The sequence below is a fragment of the Amphiura filiformis genome, chromosome 13 (assembly GCF_039555335.1).
Source record: "Amphiura filiformis chromosome 13, Afil_fr2py, whole genome shotgun sequence".
In the NCBI taxonomy this organism is placed as follows: Eukaryota; Metazoa; Echinodermata; class Ophiuroidea; order Amphilepidida; family Amphiuridae; genus Amphiura; species Amphiura filiformis.
Genome location: NC_092640.1, coordinates 21,240,134 through 21,258,816, shown reverse-complemented (window position 1 = coordinate 21,258,816; position 18,683 = coordinate 21,240,134). Strand labels below are relative to the sequence as shown.

Here is an 18,683-nt window from a genome sequence, read left to right as displayed (position 1 = left end):
GTTAAAACGTTTTAAACATTTGGGTTTTGATTTAAGTAAATTAAATGTCGGGTTATATAAAGGTTATGAAAACGAAATACGTTTTGTATGAAAACACACTACAATAATATTTCTAAATTATTGTTTTCAAAGTGTTATTGTAAAAAATATGTTTTGCAAATAGTTTTTGCCAAATATTTTGTCAACACTAAAATAACATTATGTTAGAATGTTTGCAGTATAACGTTTTTGAGTGTTTTAAAAACGTTTTATACCCTTTATAACCCTTTAAATAACACGACATTTAAACGTTTGCAACCTTTTCTAACCTTTGCGTATGATGTCGAAAATGTTTTGTGTTTGCTGGTAAAATAAGATGATATTTGAGTAATATTATTATCATTCTAAACATGATAAATAACGGGATCCGCTAATATTTAAGTTAATAATTAAAGGCCTATTCAGTGATAGCCTGCATGCAAAAAATTAACATTGTTTATAAATTGCATAGGAGTGAAGAATAAGTCATTAAAGTTGTCATAGGTAGGCCTACAAGTATTTTTGCTATGCAAAACAACGAGAAAAAACGGCAGCATTGACAAAGTTCAAATTCAATTCAATTTGAAATTACAGATTTATGTAAAATATCTCATTTTGTTTGTTGGCGCATGGCTTAACCACGTTTGGTTTTCGATTTATAAAGAACTGTTGAATCAAGAGGGTTAATAAAACCGAAGAAAATCACCCCACTGTCATGTTGCAGGTGTTTGCGATATCACCTGCAATCGCGGACAATTTAACGCGTATGAGCTGCGACAAGTTTTTTGCGAGTGACGCGCTATGATATCGGACTGGTATTTTGAACCAAAAAATATGCCATTTCTGCTCAAATTGCGAAAAAAAGTAACTCCGTGACCCCTATTTTTTATTAGCTTTAATGAAATATCCTATCAGTGCGCATATTATATCAAAAAATAAGCAAAATTGTTCGGGTAGATTTTTTGTTATAATCGAAAACATGTCTAAAATTGCCATTTTCCCATAGACGCCTGTACTAATTTTCCCCCAAAACAGCATTTTTAAAATGGTTATTTCTCGAAAACTAACTCCGTGACCCCTCTTTTTTATTTTAGATATTCGAAGTATATCGATGAAATTTAATTGGTACGAAATTTAAGAAAAATCGTTCGGCGGGATCTTGTATGGACTATACCCCTTAAATTAACCCCCGATAGAGCGTAGGGCATAACGAATGAGGGAAATCAAAACCACAAACCGCGAAAGACCGCCAACAACCGCCGCTTAATAGGGAAATCCAACTAGATCTATAAATCTAAATAACTATCAACTGCGAAATTTGGATATCCAACTAGATTGCCCCGCAGGGCTACAAAGAACCACACACCGCGAAGTATAGTTACCCAACAAGCTTAAACTATAAATTAACCCCCGATTGAGGGTAGGGCATGAAGAATGAGGGAAATTAAAACTACAAACCGCGAAAGACCGCCAACAACCGCCGCTTAATAGGAAATCCAACTAGATTGCCCCGCAGGTCTACAAAGAACTATCAACCGCGAAATTTGGATATCCAACTAGATTGCCCCGCAGGGCTACAAAAACCACAATCATTAAAACATAATTATCTTGCTAAGTCGTGGCACTTAGACGCTTCCGTAGTATAAGCCTTGCTACATAGTTTCAATTTGAAGTAAATCGGACTGACTCTATGTCTCGCTGGCATCGTCAACATTGGGTATGTGTTGTTCATATTTACATTTTCGTAGTTGCCTTGAATAATTAAAGTATATTAAAATGTATATGTATCCCTATTAATATTACAGTCACGCGGTAGCAGTGACCACCAAGTTTTCAAAATAAACGGCTGATAAAGTTTCATTAAATTATTTACTGTCATAAATCAAGGATAACATAATTTCAAACATCTATTTTTCGTTTTATTCGTTTTATGGAGTAACCCGATGACTTTCCAAACTTAGAGCTGCTTGGCTACATTCATAAAAAGAAAGAAAATCCACCAAAAAAACATTGACAACGTAAAGAAAGCAGCAAGTTTAAAAAGCCCCCACCTCGGCTCACTTTTTGAAACTTGGTCCCATTTTGAATATCAACAGCAAATCGGTGTTTTAAACATTTAAACAATAGCATCATTGCCATTAACATGCCTTCTTGTTATTCGTTTAATTCAATCATTGGTCATGAACTTAATAATTATTATAAAACAAAACATATATAGGATATTGGCCAAGAACAACATAATAACCTTTCTGATCGTTCCAGAATGCCAACAACTTAATATCGCATCGGCGCATTAACATGATTAAAGATACATCTACCAAAAAAACGTTGACAACGTAAAGAAATCAGCAAGTTTTAAAAAACCCACCTCGGCTCACTTTTTGAAACTTGGTCCCATTTGTAAAAGGTATTGATTTAAACTTTATCATATTTATATAAATTTAAAACATTTCCAGAAGTGTAGTAGGCTTGTAATCTTGTTGGAAACGCTGTATTCTGTTGAAATAAAATAAAAACACTGATTTGTTGTTGGTATTCAAAATGGGACCAAGTTTCAAAAAGTGAGCCGAGGTGGGTTTTTTAAAACTTGCTGATTTCTTTACGTTGTCAACGTTTTTTTGGTAGATTTCTTTTCTTTTTATGAATGTAGCCAAGCAGCTCCAAGCTTGGAAAGTCATCAGATTACAAAGTGCTCCATAAAACGAAAAATAGATGTTTGAAGTTGCTGTTCTTGATTTATGACAATAAATAATTAAACAAAACTTTATCAGTCGTTTATTTTTAAAACTTGCTCGTCACGCGTGACTGAGGCGTACACAATGATCAATATATATTTTAATATACTTTAATTATTCAAGGCAACGTAAATATGTAAAGAAAATGTAAATATGAACAACACACACCCAATGTTGACAATGCCTGAGAGATACGGAGAGTAAGTCCGATTTACTTCCAAGTTGGAACTGGTAAATGCGCATGTATTTAAGCCTATACTACGGAAGCGTCTAAATGCCCTGACTGGGCAAGATAATCGTGTTTGAATGTTTGTGGTTCTTTATAGCCCTGCGGGGCAATCTACTTGGCTATCCAAATTTCGCGGTTTGTGGTTCTTTGTAGCCCTGCGGGCCAACCTAGTTGGATATGCCTAGTAAGCGGCGGTTATCTGCGATCTTTCGTGGTTTGTAGTTTTAATTTCCCTTATCAAACCCTGCCCTCTATCGGGAGCTAATTTATAGTTTAAGCTTGTTGGATATCCATATTTCGTGGTTTGTGGTTCTTTGTAGCCCGGTGGGGCAATCTAGTTGCATATCCAAATTTCGCGGTTTGTGGCTCTTCATTTCATTTTATCGCGGTTTGTGGTCTTAATTTGTTGGATATCAATATTTCGCGGTTTTTGGTTCTTTGTAGCCCTGCGGGGCAATCTAGTTGGATATCCCTATTAAGCGGAGGTTGTCGGCGATCTTTCGCGGTTTGTGATTTTAATTTCCCTTATCAAGCCCTCTATCGGCAGTTAATTTATAGTTTAAGCTTGTTGATATCCATACTTCGTGGTGTGTGATTCTTTATAGGTCTGCGGGGCAATCTAGTTGGATATCCAAATTTCGCGGTTTGTGGTTCTTTATAGCCCTGCGAGGCAATATAGTTGGATATCAATATTGAGCGGCAGTTGTTGGCGATCTTTCGCGGTTTGTGGTCTTAATTTGTTGGATATCCATATTTCGCGGTTTGTGGTTCTTTATAATCGATAAGCCTGCGGGCAATCTTGTTGGATATGCAAATTTCGCGGTTTGTGGTTCTGTGTAGCCCTGCGGGGCAATCTAGTTGGATATCCCTATTAAGCGGCGGTTGTCAGCGATCTTTCGCGGTTTGTGATTTTAATTTCCCTTATCAGGACCTGCCCTCTATCGGGAGCTAATTTATAGTTTAAGCCTGTTGGATATCCATATTTCGTGGTGTGTGATTCTTTGTAGCCCTGCTGGGCTATCTAGTTGGATATCCAAATGTCGCGGTTTGTGGTTCTTTATAGCCCTGCGGTGAAATCTAGTTGGATATCAATATTCAGCGGCAGTTGTTGGCGCTCTTTCGCGGTTTGTGATTTTAATTTGTGACAATTTATAATATTTATTGGAAATATAATTTCAGATTGAGCTGTGAACAGAGCCAATGATAAATGTGTTTTAAATGACGAAGATGTCATGATAGTCAGGCATGGTGAAAGCATCTGGATGGTGAAAGTATGCCTAGGCCTAAATGTGAATAAAAAATCAAACATGTTTGTTTGATGAAAAAAAATATAATATCATAATAGCAATGGATGTTCGAGATGGTGTTATTCTTGATTTATGACAATAAATTGGTTAATAAAACATTAAGAAAAAAAAGTGGTGGGAAGTTTCGAACTTGAGCAAAAATTCATAAATGGATTAGAAGTCCAGGACCTTAACCGCTTCGCCACGGGGACGACCCGATATAACGACGTGTGAAAGTGGAGTATTTATTAATATGAATGTATGCTGTGGTCCGGAAAGAATAAAAGAATTGCGAAAAACTTGATTTTTTGGCGAATGGGATCCAGAATTTGTATGTAGGGTATCCAGGAAAATGCTAGGGTATATTTGAAAGTGAATCTGAAAAGGTAGTGCGACAGTGACAGCCATGTATGGCTGTAGCAGTGACGAAAGATTGTGGATATCAGTATGATTAGGTATGATTTTCCACTAATTTTGGCTATGAAATACCGCGTGAAATAAAGCAAGAATGTTTATTTATTATCAAACAATCGGATTGACTGTATGATTGGTGTAACTTTTTGAATTAATGAGTTATTAAAATATTACACTTTGGATAGTAAATAAGATTTAGCATGGTTTTAGATATATTTTGTACCCAGCGAAAAATATCATAGAACAATAGCGTTTTGTTTCGTGTAAATATAGTCCCGCGGTGCATCTTCTTATTCTTCTTTATCAGTCGTTTTTTTTAAAACCTGCTGGTCAAGCTACCGCGTGACTCTAATAACACTTCTGGAAATGTTTTAAGTTGATAATTATGACAAAGATTAAATCAGTATATTTTACAAATGGGACCAAGTTTCAAAAAGTGAGCCGAGGTGGGGGCTTTTTAAACTTGCTGCTTTCTTTACGTTGTCAATGTTTTTTTGGTGGATAATCATTAACAGTGATTCAGACAGTGCCGGGCCGTCTGATCCCTGATCTATAATTAATAAAAATCCCTTTAAAAAGGGATGGACAGGACAATGACGATTCCATGTGCAGTGTAACTGATGCATTTGATATATGGTATTTTATATTTTGTGGATACTACAGGTCATAATTTTTTTAATTAAGCCCTGGTGTGAAATTATATTTGTGACATGTAGGCCTATATGAAGAGGTTTGTTGCAAACGCCCTTACATCCACTTTTGTATTTCAAGAAAAACAACGTCTTTTAATTGTGCAAGTATTACTTGTTCGGTTTGATTCAATTTGGGTTTGGATAACGTGTTGATAAAAAGAAACTAACAACAAAGGTTTATTCATACATAACATAAATTTTAAAAAGTTTTTTTTCAAACTTTTTGACATCCTAAAATGTTTTTTAAACAGTTGCTTCACACTTCTAAACTGTTTTAAAAACATGAATGAAGTAGCATACAGTAGAGATATATACCAATTGCTATTTGTTAAGCTAATTAGGCATGTTTTGGCTAGTTTTGGCTAACATGTTTTGGCTAGTATGACCTTTAAGGGGGTACTACACCCCTGCCCAACTTTGTGCCTATTTTTGCATTTTTCTCAAAAATTATAGCGCATTGGTAACAAGTAAGATATGTATAGATATAGGGGCAAGGACTACAACTGCTGCACTGGAATTTTTTTTTCAGCACAGACAACAGTTGTGGAGTTACAGTCAAAAATGAGGGAAACCAGTATTTGATCAATAAATCAATAACTACTTGCCTTGAGTTGCTGAATTTTCAGTGCAATAGTTATAGTCCTTGCCCCTATAATATACATATCCTACCTGTCACCAATGCGTTATAATTTTTGAGAAAAATGCAAAAATATGCATAAAAATTGGCCAGGGGTGTAGTACCCCCTTAAGCTATTTTTTTAATTCGGCCTAACGACCCCAACCCTTGGAAGGGATCTATGGACAATCAAACATTTTTTGGCAGTATTTCATTAGTATTCGTATTTGCATTAGTATTATTATTAGTATTGGTATTATTATTAGTATTCTCTCTCTCTCCCTCTCCCTCTCTCTCTCCCTCTTCCTCCCTCTCTCCCTCTCTCTCTCTCTCTCTCTCTCTCTCTCTCTCTCTCTCTCCCTCTCCCCCCTCTCTCTCTCTGTTAAGTGCAAAATATGTAGAAATATCTACGTACAGCTCCTGGTAGTTTGGCATATCTCTGTCAGCTCCTAGGCTTTGATATCCCGTATTGTCAAGAGGTATTTCACATCCTGTATCTTGTTGGTCCTCAACTTGATTATCTGGCGGTGGTACCGAATAGTACACAGATAATCGTTGTTCTGGTGTCTTCTTCCTAAAATATAAATATAAATATAAATATAAATATAAATATAAATATAAATATAAATTAAAATAAATTAAATAAATAAATAAATAAATAAATAAATAAATAAATAAATAAATAAATAAATAAATAAATAAATAAATAAATAAATAAATAAATAAATAAATAAATAAATAATAATTACATGACACGTAAGATGACACGCAGGATCACTCAAAGTGGAAAATATTAGACATTGTTTTGTATTGTGATAGGAACATAAAAGTATACATTTTTAGAAAGGAAATGATACAAGGTATCCAGCTAGCACGGCAGATTTCTGCAAAGATGAGTAGTTTTTGAGAAAAGCGCCTAATTTGATTTTCCCCTCCCAAATTTTTTCCTCCACCATATCCAAAACCATGACAATTGAATATTTATGTTCTAAAGACACAAACTTAAAAACAGGTTTCTCAAATATTTCAAATATGACCTTAAGCTGTTCTTGCACCTTAAAATAGCCCCAATTTTGGTCAAAATAGGAACAAAGTCAGATTTTGATCCTTTTTTTACCCATATTTTTAAAATGAAAACAAAATCTCATATTTGCTTGCAAACATCGGGGAGCATTCTGTAAAGATCTGTTAAAATGGTATATTGGAAAATACTGAGAATGATAAAACATAAATATTGTCGATAAATATGCCATCTTTGAAAATATGTTTTTCATACCTTTTACAGTACGCCCCAATGACTACTGCAATCATTATGTTCACCAGAACTCCAACTGTAATTATAATGATAATAGTCGCTGAAGTGCTTGTCGAAGAATTGCCTAAGAATGGTAAAAAGTAATTAATACATTATGTACAATAAGAAATTACGAAATCCCTTTGTAGAAAGGAATTAAGGGGGTACTACACCCCTGGCAAATTTTGTGCATATTTTTGCATTTTTCTCAAAAATTATAGAGCATTGATGACAAGTAAGATATTTATATTATAGGGGCAAGGACTACAACTACTGCACTGGAAATTTTATTTCAGCACAAACAACAGTTGTGGAGTTACAGTCAAAAATGAGGGAAAACCATTATTTGATCAATAAATCAATAACTACTTGCCTTGCGTTGCTGAATTTTCAGTGCAGTAGTTGTAGTCCTTGCCCCAATAATATACATATCTTACTTGTCACCAATGCGCTATAATTTTTGAGAAAAATGTAAAAACAGGCACAAAATTTGCCAGGGGTGTAGTACCCCCTTAACAAAATTTAAAGTAAATAGGAATTGAAATAATGATAGACGTAGCATTTTAATGGTAATGTGAACGAATATATACTACACTGCAAAAACAGCAGAGCAACACTTAAGGCCCATGAAAGTCAATTCCGAGTTTATCGTCCCTTTTTTTTCCCAGGTTGGTGAGGTGACTTTTTCATTTTTCATTTTTCATTATTTGATCAGATTTCATTATTGACCTAAAGTGCGTGTTGATTTAAAGCCACACTCATACATGTTATTCATAAACATGTTTTTATATGGGTAGGGACTAGAAAAGTTAGAAAAGAGCCTGGTTTTGGTTCCAAGTTATAAATTTATATGTTTTACAAACAAAAATATATGTTTCCAATTGCTAAAACTGGTGAAAACACTGATACTTTGAAAATAATGAATTATTTTGGCATTTTTGAAAATTTGACGCGGGTGTTTTTGGTGTCCAAAAAGTGACGCGGGCGGGGGACGATAAACTCGGAATCGACTTTCACGCGCCTAATATACACTTGAACCCTTAATAAACACTTGTTTGTATAATGTACAGTGAAGGTATGGGGCGTTAGTTTATAAACACTAAAATAACACTAAAACAAGTTTAAAAATATGAAGATGTTTTTGTTTTTAACACAAGACAGTGTTAAAAGTAAATAAACAAACAAATACCTGGGAATGTAGATGTTTCTTGTGACGAAACTCCATAATCATATGTTGTTTCTTCATTGCGTGTTGGTTCTCTAGTTGATGTTAATTTATCTGAAACATTATGTTATTAGATGCATTTCTTATTATCAATATCTATTAGTAACGAATGTAACTGCAAATGATGCAGTATTGTGGTATTAAAATATGAATAGTTGGCATGTGCTGCACATAATTTGATACATTAATGCAGTATGCAGACTTTTTATTATACGTAAAATATTGTATGTAACATATCTACGTTATTTAATCTATTGCCATTCTATATATTTCTGATAAGATAAGATAAGATATTATAAATTATGTATCAAATTTTCGTCATCAAACATTCGTTAGAACTTAAACATTACTGGAAATAGAATGGCAATAGATTAAATAACGTAGATATGTTACATACAATATTATACGTCTAATACTGGGAGTCTGCATACGACTTAAGGTTAAATACGAGGTATTGTTGGTCAAAGCAGCCAAAAAAAAAAAATCGATTTTCATTATCTGAATCAATATTTTGTTTATTTATTTATTCGAACATATATACGCTTTTACATCAGCGGCACACGCCTACCCGACGGTGCGTTCATACAAAACATAGAATAAGCAAAATTAACATGAATTAAAAAAACAAAAAAACGTTTAATACATCCCCACACATAATGTATAGGTTGGGTATTTAACATAAAAAGTAGAATTAATGATTTCAACACAGAGCACTAAAACAAATAGTTACTACAAATCCCAAATATGCACAAGAGGGAGATGACAAGAGGGCGCACACTAAAATGCCGCTTAACAGGGGGAAGGAGGATTATGGCCTGTTGACTAACTGAATACTACTATCGCGGATTCAGGGAAATATGATTGCCCAAATACGCAAATTAACGTGGTGTAGGGATTTTTTGAGCACCATCGTTAGAAATATAAAAACAAAGAGAAACATAGACATTCATTTGATCTTCCCCATTTCATTACATTCTGAAATGACTCTAAATTAATACCATAGGAAGAAAAAAATACAATCTAAATTTTAGCCATATATATTCCAGTATCTATGGGCCGTTTTCTAGAAAATTTAGCTTTTGTAATAACCTCATGGCGTCAAAGTTCACTCACAGGTCCGGTCAATGTTGCTATGTAAGCGATCCGTTGAGTCTGTTACTGAGACTGTAAATTGTGTCGATATCGATTACCCAGGCAGCAGACGACGTTCGCAGGAACCTCAATCTCGACCTACTCCCCTAAAATCTTTATCACGTAATGAATACGGAATAAATCAAACATTAGGGGACTGGATCGGGTTGGAGGTTATTGCGGATCCTTCATCAGTTTCGGCTGTGATAGTCATGTAGTAGGGCCCCTCATAATTAGGCCTATTATAAAATATAAATCATATTACATTACTTTTTAGGGGAGTTCTTGAATTCTATCTTATTTATTTATTATTTATTTTATTCATAATCCAGGGTAGCACAATTCAACCAAATAGCTGGTCTAACGGGGGCCCTGCGATACATTTACACAACAATTATCAACATGCAATTTATATAGAATAGGCCTGTACAGTACGCCTACAACTATTTAGGCGGTAGGCCCTATACAAAATTAAAATACAGAAATGCAAATACACTTTTCAAAGTAAATAAAAACACATCATTAACAACTCCATGCTCAGAATCTTGGATTCTATGCGATACCTCCAAATCAGTAGGCCTAGGCCTACTCCCTGTAGAAGTATTAACTGGATGGTGGAGGGGGGGGGGGTATGATGGGCCATGAATAGGCCTAGGCCTATATAGGGGTCATAAAAATATGGGGTGGGAAGAAGCGCTACTAGGTCATAACATTCATGATGATAGGCCTATAGCCTATTTGGGATTGGGACTAGGCCTATAATTGGCATAGGCCTAAATATTGTTTGAAAAACTAGTTGATTTACAATCAATAGGCCTACAAAACTTTCGCGCGCTTTCCAAATGGAGGGAACTAACCAGACCAGTAGGCCTATTATAGTTCAGGTGTTTAATTATAGGCCTATAAGCCTAGGAATATAATTAAACACCTGAACTTTGTGGAATCTAGGTCTAATAGGCCTATAGGGGCCTAATAATTAAACGGGAATTAAACACCTGAACTTTGTGGAATCATTTGTGCACGGAAGGGGTGTCATAACAATTTTCAAACCCGAGATAGGGAGTTTCATGGGGCCGTAATTTGTTTTAACCCGTGCGGGTCATTGCCTCTGGTCACTGACACATTTTGGGACTTTTTTCTAAAATTGGGCAAATTCCGCCCAAAATGGTGCGATTTGCTCAGGGCCATTGCATTGTATTTGAACAATTTATAAAAAATAATCTAAGCCTACCACTCATGTCCCTCCGAGGCTCTCCCGGTGTGGATGAAAAACTGATAATCTAAATCTCAAAATATGGGGGCCGAGCAAAACATAGGCCTATTTCAAATTTGAACGTTTCCGTACTGTTTGATAGGTGTCGTGCCCCATAAATGTGTGCCAAAAGTTTTTCCCCTCAATTCAACCTGCAAATAAATTTTGCCCCCCCTTCAAATCCCCCCTCCATTTTATCCTCCCCAGGGCTCATAATAGCATAGCCCTAACCATTTGTATGTTATTTCTAATTCAAATTGGAGCGATGTATAGAGCCCGGGATAAGTTTTGCCGAGAATAAGTTTGGTATATTATATAATGTTCTGCTTGAAACAGCAGAGTGTAGGGAAAGCCCCCCAAATGGATTCATTCAGCGAAACCTAGCAAGTTTTGGGTTAAACAGGAGCCTCAATAAATTGAGTAAAATTTTGGGAAAATTCAGTGAGGGAAAATTGCACAACTCTGGTTGACTCAAAAGGATAATTTGGTGAGAGCAATTATCTAACATTAGTTCAAAAATATTTGGATAACAGCAAACAAAGAGGGTCGGTCATTGGGTGAACATTAATTGAAAAATGTCGGCCACACATCACCATCACCCATTTTTCAGTGAGGTGCCCGCATAACAGTGATTGTCCCCCGCATTGTTCTACAAAACATTAAAGCGGCTCGTGCATTGATTTGAAAGTCCTACAACAAAACCATATCTAGTGATTAACCTCTAACATCAACATGTCTAATTTTGGAGACTAGTACATGTATTGAGTTCTACTAGCCATGAGACAATTACTATTAAAGATCTGTAACACGTGCTTTGTTTTATTAATATTATTTATTGTTCACATTGTAGCTTTTCATCATTTTTACAAATATCAATATTATGACAATATTAAGTATAACATATTTTATTTAATATTGTACACTAGAAAAAATTTAATAATGATAAAACCAGATTCGAATTAATTATTCTTAACAGACCGAAAATTGAATTAAAAAATTGAAATGTCGGATAAAAAACAGATCCAAATAATTTGTAGATTAACTGCCATAAAAAGTCATGAACTATACATTCTGGAGATTTCAAGAGTTTCCAATGTTGCATTTGGAAAAGGCAGGCTTTTCAATAAACATGCAAATTGACGGGAGCCTGTAGTGTGGGCCCTGTTCTCACCAATGGTCAAATCATCAACATTACTTCCAAACTTCTGTAGAGTTTGGAACATCCAAAGCATCATCATTGATCACTAATCTTGCCGTAAAATGGAATGAACAGGACCAATGACATTGCCTTGAGGAACACCTTACACCACCATTAAGTAAGAGCAAGTCTTAATATGAAGTTAAATTTTTTTTATTTATACACTAGGATTTGCCCTCCAACATTTTGTAAATAGCTGTTTTTGCTGTTTGTTTTGCAACAGACTTGTAGTTGAGTCACTAAACCTGAGTTTCGAGTCATCTTGAGGTTGAGACAAGTCTCAAGTTTGGTCTGAAAGTTGAGAAGAATCATAACATATTTAATAGTGATAGAATGTCCTGAATGCACATTTTCCAAACTTGGACTTTTCAACAAAAATAAAATTTACATTCAAATGCACATTTATTGTAAATTACAAACATTTATATTTTCATAATTGAAAACATTTCTCAACCACATCGACTTACAGGTTTAATTTTAATTATTGGTACATAATTATTAGACCATTTTTTGTACCTGAGTCCACTTCATTCAAGACTGAGCCGAGCCCAGTCCATTTATATTTGAGTCCGAGCCAAATTCAGGTCCCAAAAAACTATGACCCACCGCACAGTTGACACTTCAAAAACTCAACCTAACAACAATACAAACAACAACTAATTGTACAAAACAACCATGATAATTAGTAGAGAGGCCACTTCGGTCTATCTGCTCTAGTTAAGATTTTTGTGCATTATTATTAGACAAAGGTGCCAGCTAGGTTAGAATTAACCATTAGGCGACGAAAAAAAGAAACTCTGTTTTTTTAAATGACCCAAAAAAAGCACCAAACTTTCAAGTTTAAATAATTTGCAATTTGAGAAAATACAAAAACAAACTTTGTTTCTGAAATTTCCGAAATTTGGGTCGGGATTCATTTGTACATGGAAAAAGTTTTCCCAAATTTGTTCAAAATCTTGGTCAGTCGGGCCAGTAGAACAGGGTTTTCTTTTTTCGTTGCCTTTATAGAGACTCATCTTTCTGTTTAACCCAGCTGGCATTTTCAAATGAGCTGAGATATTTGGGTAGAAAAATGCAGTTTGTGAATTTGTTATTTTCAATATTTGTTAAAACCATGCATCTTTATATGATATCTTGATGCAATATTTTGGGAGAAATGCATTATTTTGATGATTTTGCTCAATTTTGAACAAAGAAAGTTAATTTTATCTACAGACTACATGGTAAAAAATGAAATTTAATTTTTTTAAAGATATTTGAAATAAAAAGTATACCAATACACTGGTATGAATGTGTACATCAAAAAAGTCAATCATGGCAACTTCCTGAAACCAAAGTTTTTGACCTATGACCTCTTGAAAATCAAATGTCAACATAAAATAGTTTTTGGCAGTTTTGCCATCAAAATCAACTGAAAAATGGTGGGAAACATAGTTGCTATGGTAGCTGAACAACCTGTGACTTCTGCAAATATCCTGAAATTGTGGTACCATTTAACATCAAGAACATCAATTGTAGTTAAAGCTTTTGTATAAATTGTAGGCCTATAGCAACAAAACAAATCCCCATTTAAACCAAAATTTCAAATTTGTACCCAAAAATTGCATCGGCAATTTACAGCCCAAAACAAGCATTTTATGCTGACCTTTGATTTTCAAGAGGTCATAGGTCAAAAACATTTGGTTTTAGAAAGTTGCAATGATTGACTTTTTTGTTTTCTGATGTACACATTCATATCAATACAGGTATACTCTTTATTCCAAATATCTTTAATTTTGTTTTTCCATTATTTACCATTGTTAACTTTTTCGGTCAAAATTGTACAAAATCACCAAAATAATGTATATCCTCCAACTATTTCATCAAGATAATAAGAGATGCAATTTTTTCGTTAACAAATATTGAATATATGTGTAGGGATGCAGCTACAGTGGGCGGTAGTGGGTGGCACTGTGGCAGAGCCCACCACTCAGTTTTGGAGCCCACCAGTCAGCTGCAACTTTAGCACTGGAGCCCACCACTCAGAGGCCCAAATTGCACAATTTTATTGGATTAGTCAAGAATTTGGCCCATTTTGGCAAAAAATTGCCAAATATGCAAGATTTTCATTAAATGTTGCCCACAACAAAAACTATCCTAGCTACAACCCTGTACATATGACATGTATAATTCTCCACAGCAAATATGAATTATGAAGTTCATACTTAATGTAGTTTCAAAGTTATAGCTATTTTAATATTCACATTTTGGTAAAAATTGTACTCACAAAACTGCATTTCAACACACATGTCACTTTTCAGAAATAACAACCGGGTAAAATGATATGATCGGAATGTGTAGATAAATTTTAACACCATTTAGAAGCACAAAAACCTCAAAATCACTGGCCTCTCTAAATCTTAAATCATAGGACCTGTTATTGTGGCATCTCCGCTATTATAAGCCTATGTAAAAGTGTTTAAAAAAATCCAAATAAATATGTATGCTGAAATGGCCTCTGGTTTTTGGAGGTCATGGGTCAAAAACTGAGGGTCACAAAAATGTCACTGAACTTTTTCAATTCAAATATCCACCTCAATACATACACTTCTTGATATACATTTCTTGTCAAACAAATAAATTTTTCTCCCCCCCCAAAAAAAAGCATAAAAATGGGAATTTTTTGTAAAAATGATAAAAATCATGAAGTAAACATGTTTTAACCCAAATTTTGCCTCAATAATATGGTATGGTGGAATCTGTTTGTTCACAGATATAATATTCGATATTCACATTACCTCTATTTTTCAGGGCAAAAATTAAGGTTGCATTCAACTTTCTTTAATTATGGCTAATTTCAATTAATATTTTGACATTTTTGGGGAAAAATTGGAAAAAAAGTCACAAAACACATTTTTGAGCCAAAATATCTCAGTTCACTTTTCACAGGTTAAACAGTTAGAGGAGACTCTAACGATTAATTCTAACCCGGCTGGCACCTTTGTCATAAACTGTTGCACGGGACCCTATGTAGCCACAAAAGGACCAGTTTCTCGAAGCTAGTGGTCAGGCTTCCTAACCAGCAGGCTAGCCCTAATAATGTGGATCCATTTTATTGATTTATTTTTCTAGGTGATGTACAATGTGAAATTGTAAGCACTGGTATAGGACTATTAAATTAGGCTAAGCCTGGTGGCTTAGGAAGCCTGACCATGTGCCATGTTTCGAGAAACCGGCCCAAAGTGGTCTCTCTTTACTAAATAGCTTGACACGTACAAAAATGATGTGAAACCATAAGCCTTATACTAGGCTACTACAGTCATGATAATAATAATAATTAATATTGATATGTATAAACTCACAGATAGACCTATGCAACCAGGCCTACATTAGGTTGTGCACATGAAAGGTAATGTATTCAGAGGGGACTAAATTAAATAAAAAAAGAAGAAAGTAATAATACCGTAACCACTCGGGTATAAGCCCACCCCCTAGATGGTCAATTTCACTTTAAAAAATTCCAAAAATGCAGGGGGGGCACTCAAATAAATGGTCTGTACGCATGCGTGACCAAAAAAACAAAGAAAAGGGGTGTTTTTTTTAGCCAAGGCAAGTTACGCGAATGACGCATTTAGGGTCTAAAAAACACTGATTTTCAAGAATAAGGGTAGTTTTCTGAAACTGTACAACTTGTTTAGGGTACCTTTACAAATTTTTGGTACTAGCCAAAAAACCCATTAGCAGGCATGGGACTACGCATTTATGAAAAAGTCTGGAAAAGCACGTAAAATTGGCCAAAAACACCTGAAAAAGGGTTGAAAATTAATAAAATTGCGGAAATTTTGACATCACAAAAGTCTGGTTCCAGTGTTTCCACTGGAAAATCCCATACCTGCATTAGGGGGTATATTTTATATTAACTTACCTAATTTAGGCTTAAATTTCTTGGTATGGTAAAACTCGTTTAGGGGGTGTTTAAAGAAGATTTGGTCACACATGTGTACACTATCATACTGAAGTGGCCCCCCGGGCAAAAATGGGGGTGGGCTTATAACCTGGGAGGGGCTAGTAGTTGAATTTAAAAATAAGAAAAATCTTCCCCATTTGTATATGCCCAATGTATCAGTAATTTCTATCATCTTTGTCAATTTTTTTAAAGTTTTAAGTATGGAATGTTAATTTTAAACAATATTTTTAAAATATTTGTTCTTAAGGGGGTACTACACCCCTCAATAAATTTGTGTCTATTTTTGCATTTTTCTCAAAAACTAATAACACAGTGGTAACAAAAGTATATTATAGGGGCAAGGAATCCAATTACTACACTGGAATTTCAGTGACCCAAGACAAGCAGTTTGTTATTTATGATAAGAAATAAGGTACCGCTAGGATGTACCTTGTTTCCTATCATATATACTGAACCGCTTATCTTGAGTCACTGAAATTTTAGTGTAGTAATTGGATTCCTTGCCCCAATAATATACATAACTTTTATTACCAGTGTGTTATTATTTTTTGAGAAAAATGCAAAAAATAGTCACAAATTTACCACAGGGGTGTAGTACCCCCTTAAATGCGAAAGAAAAGCATTGATTAGAGGTTAATGACTGTGCATCAGTTGTATTGAGGGTATTGTGAAACAGGGTCTTAGGCAGGATTTGAAGTTTGGGTGTAAATTCAAAAAACTGGGTGTGTAAATTTAAGATTGTTTAGATATTTCACAATACCTGAAAAATAACTGATGCAAAGTCACTAACCTCATTCATAACCGTCACTTTTTCAATTTTTTAAAAATTCAATTAACGTTACATTTTTTTTTTTTTTTTTGAAAACAGAACACAATTTTAACTTTATCTATCTCCATGAGGGCCAAAGGAGGCATTTTTGAAAATTGAGTTACTATAATTATTACCTTGTAGTAACATTATGCTATCATATACCAAAAACACAAAGGTCTAGCATACTTGGTTCTAAAGTTATGAGGTATTGTGATGTACATTTTCTTTTGTGTTTTATTGTCTTTTACTCCATACATGTATGTTTGCCTTTATCTCAATTTCATGTTTGCCGCCTTTGGCCCCCATGGACCAGATCGTGTCACATATATATACATGCATCACAGCACTACCAGTGCTGTGCCCTAATAAGTGTACATAGCTCATCAGAATTAAACCATTAAAACCATGCATTTATAGATGTGGAAATAATGTTACATTATGAAATGGAGCTGAATTAGAGCCACTGAATACAACTTGGGTCAGGGGCGGATTTAGAGGGGGGGCACCCGGTGCGTGCCCACTGCCCCTATAATTTTTGCAGAGCGGCGCCTGACTTTATGTATTTTTACAGATCGGCACTTGACATGGCTCTCCCTCTTTTGAAAATTCCTGAATCCACCCCTGAGTCGGGTCAAATGGTCTTAGAGTCAAGTCCGAGTCACCAGAGTCTCAAGTGAAATCATTGAAGTCTCGAGGCAAGTCATTTGGATTCGAGACTCAAGTCCTAAAGCTTGAGTTCAAGTCATTATTTTCAGACTCGAGTCGTGTCTGGAGTCCTAAAATGTCGAGTCGAATCCAACTCAACTCGAATGACTCGACTTGTTACAAGTCTTTTTTAGCAGTGCTCGTTCCGATTCAAAACAAACAAAGTTTAATGTTTAGGAAAGAGAACCATAATCTTTATACTGATTTCCAATTGTAGATCAAACTTAGCGTGGTGGGTTGACTTGATCTTGGGCAACTATGTCATAGGTGACTTCCACTCTGGTACGAAATCCAATTGCCATCAGGAGCTACTTTCAAGTAGATGATGCTGGGGGGGGGGGGCACAAGTTTTCCGGGCCATCCGTCTCTGGTATTTGTTTGTTGCTGTAGACCAGTTTCATGCGCGTATTTTGCGGGGGGCTTTGGGGGCGCCAGCCCCCCGGGGGTAAAAAAGGGGCGGCGAAAAAGAGAAAAAGAAAAAGAAAAAAGGGAAAGAAGGAAGAAGAAAAAGAAAGAAAGAAAAGGAAAGAAAGAAAGAAAGAAAGAAAGAAAGAAAGAAAGAAAGAAAAAGAAAGAAAGAAAGAGAAAAAAAAAAGAAAGAAAGAAAGAAAGAAAAAGAGGAAAGAAAGAAAGAAGAAAAAAAAAAAAAAAAAAGTTATGGGTGGGGCGGCACATACAAGGAGGCTCCTTGTAATCAGCACTGAGAAGAAAAGATGAGGGATAGGGGCGGCTTGTAGGGCGCACATATCAAGTACGAGATGTAACCAGTCAGGAGAAAAGGGAGATAGAGCAGCTTGTAGCCAACCAACCATGATGGAGAGATAGAGGGGCGGCACATACCAGGAATGCAGATAGAGGGCGGCTTGTAGCCAACCAACCATGATAGAGAGGGAGAGGGGCGGCACAGACCAGGAATGCAGAGAGAGGGCGGCTTGTAACCAACCAACCATGATAGAGAGATAGAGGGGCGGGCACATACCAGGAATGCAGATAGAGGGCGGCTTGTAGCCAACCAACCTTGATAGAGAGATATAGGGGCGGCACATACCAGGAATGCAGAGAGAGAGGGGCGGCTTGCAGCCAACCAACCATGATAGAGAGATAGAGGGGCGGCACATACCAGGAATGCAG

At 35.5% G+C, this 18,683-nt stretch overlaps 1 protein-coding gene across 1 annotated transcript in view; it reads right to left on the bottom strand.

The window, feature by feature from the left end:
• Positions 1-8,576, bottom strand: part of LOC140167479 (uncharacterized) — a 28,982-nt gene extending 20,406 nt beyond the window's left edge. The window contains exons 1-3 of the mRNA XM_072190785.1: positions 8,474-8,576; positions 7,267-7,369; positions 6,406-6,564 (exon numbers count right to left, since the gene is read on the bottom strand). Of these exons, the coding sequence (XP_072046886.1) occupies positions 6,406-6,564; positions 7,267-7,301 (194 nt within the window). The 5' untranslated portion in view covers positions 7,302-7,369; positions 8,474-8,576. The remainder of the gene's footprint in view (positions 1-6,405; positions 6,565-7,266; positions 7,370-8,473) is intronic.
• Positions 8,577-18,683: the final 10,107 nt, after the last annotated feature.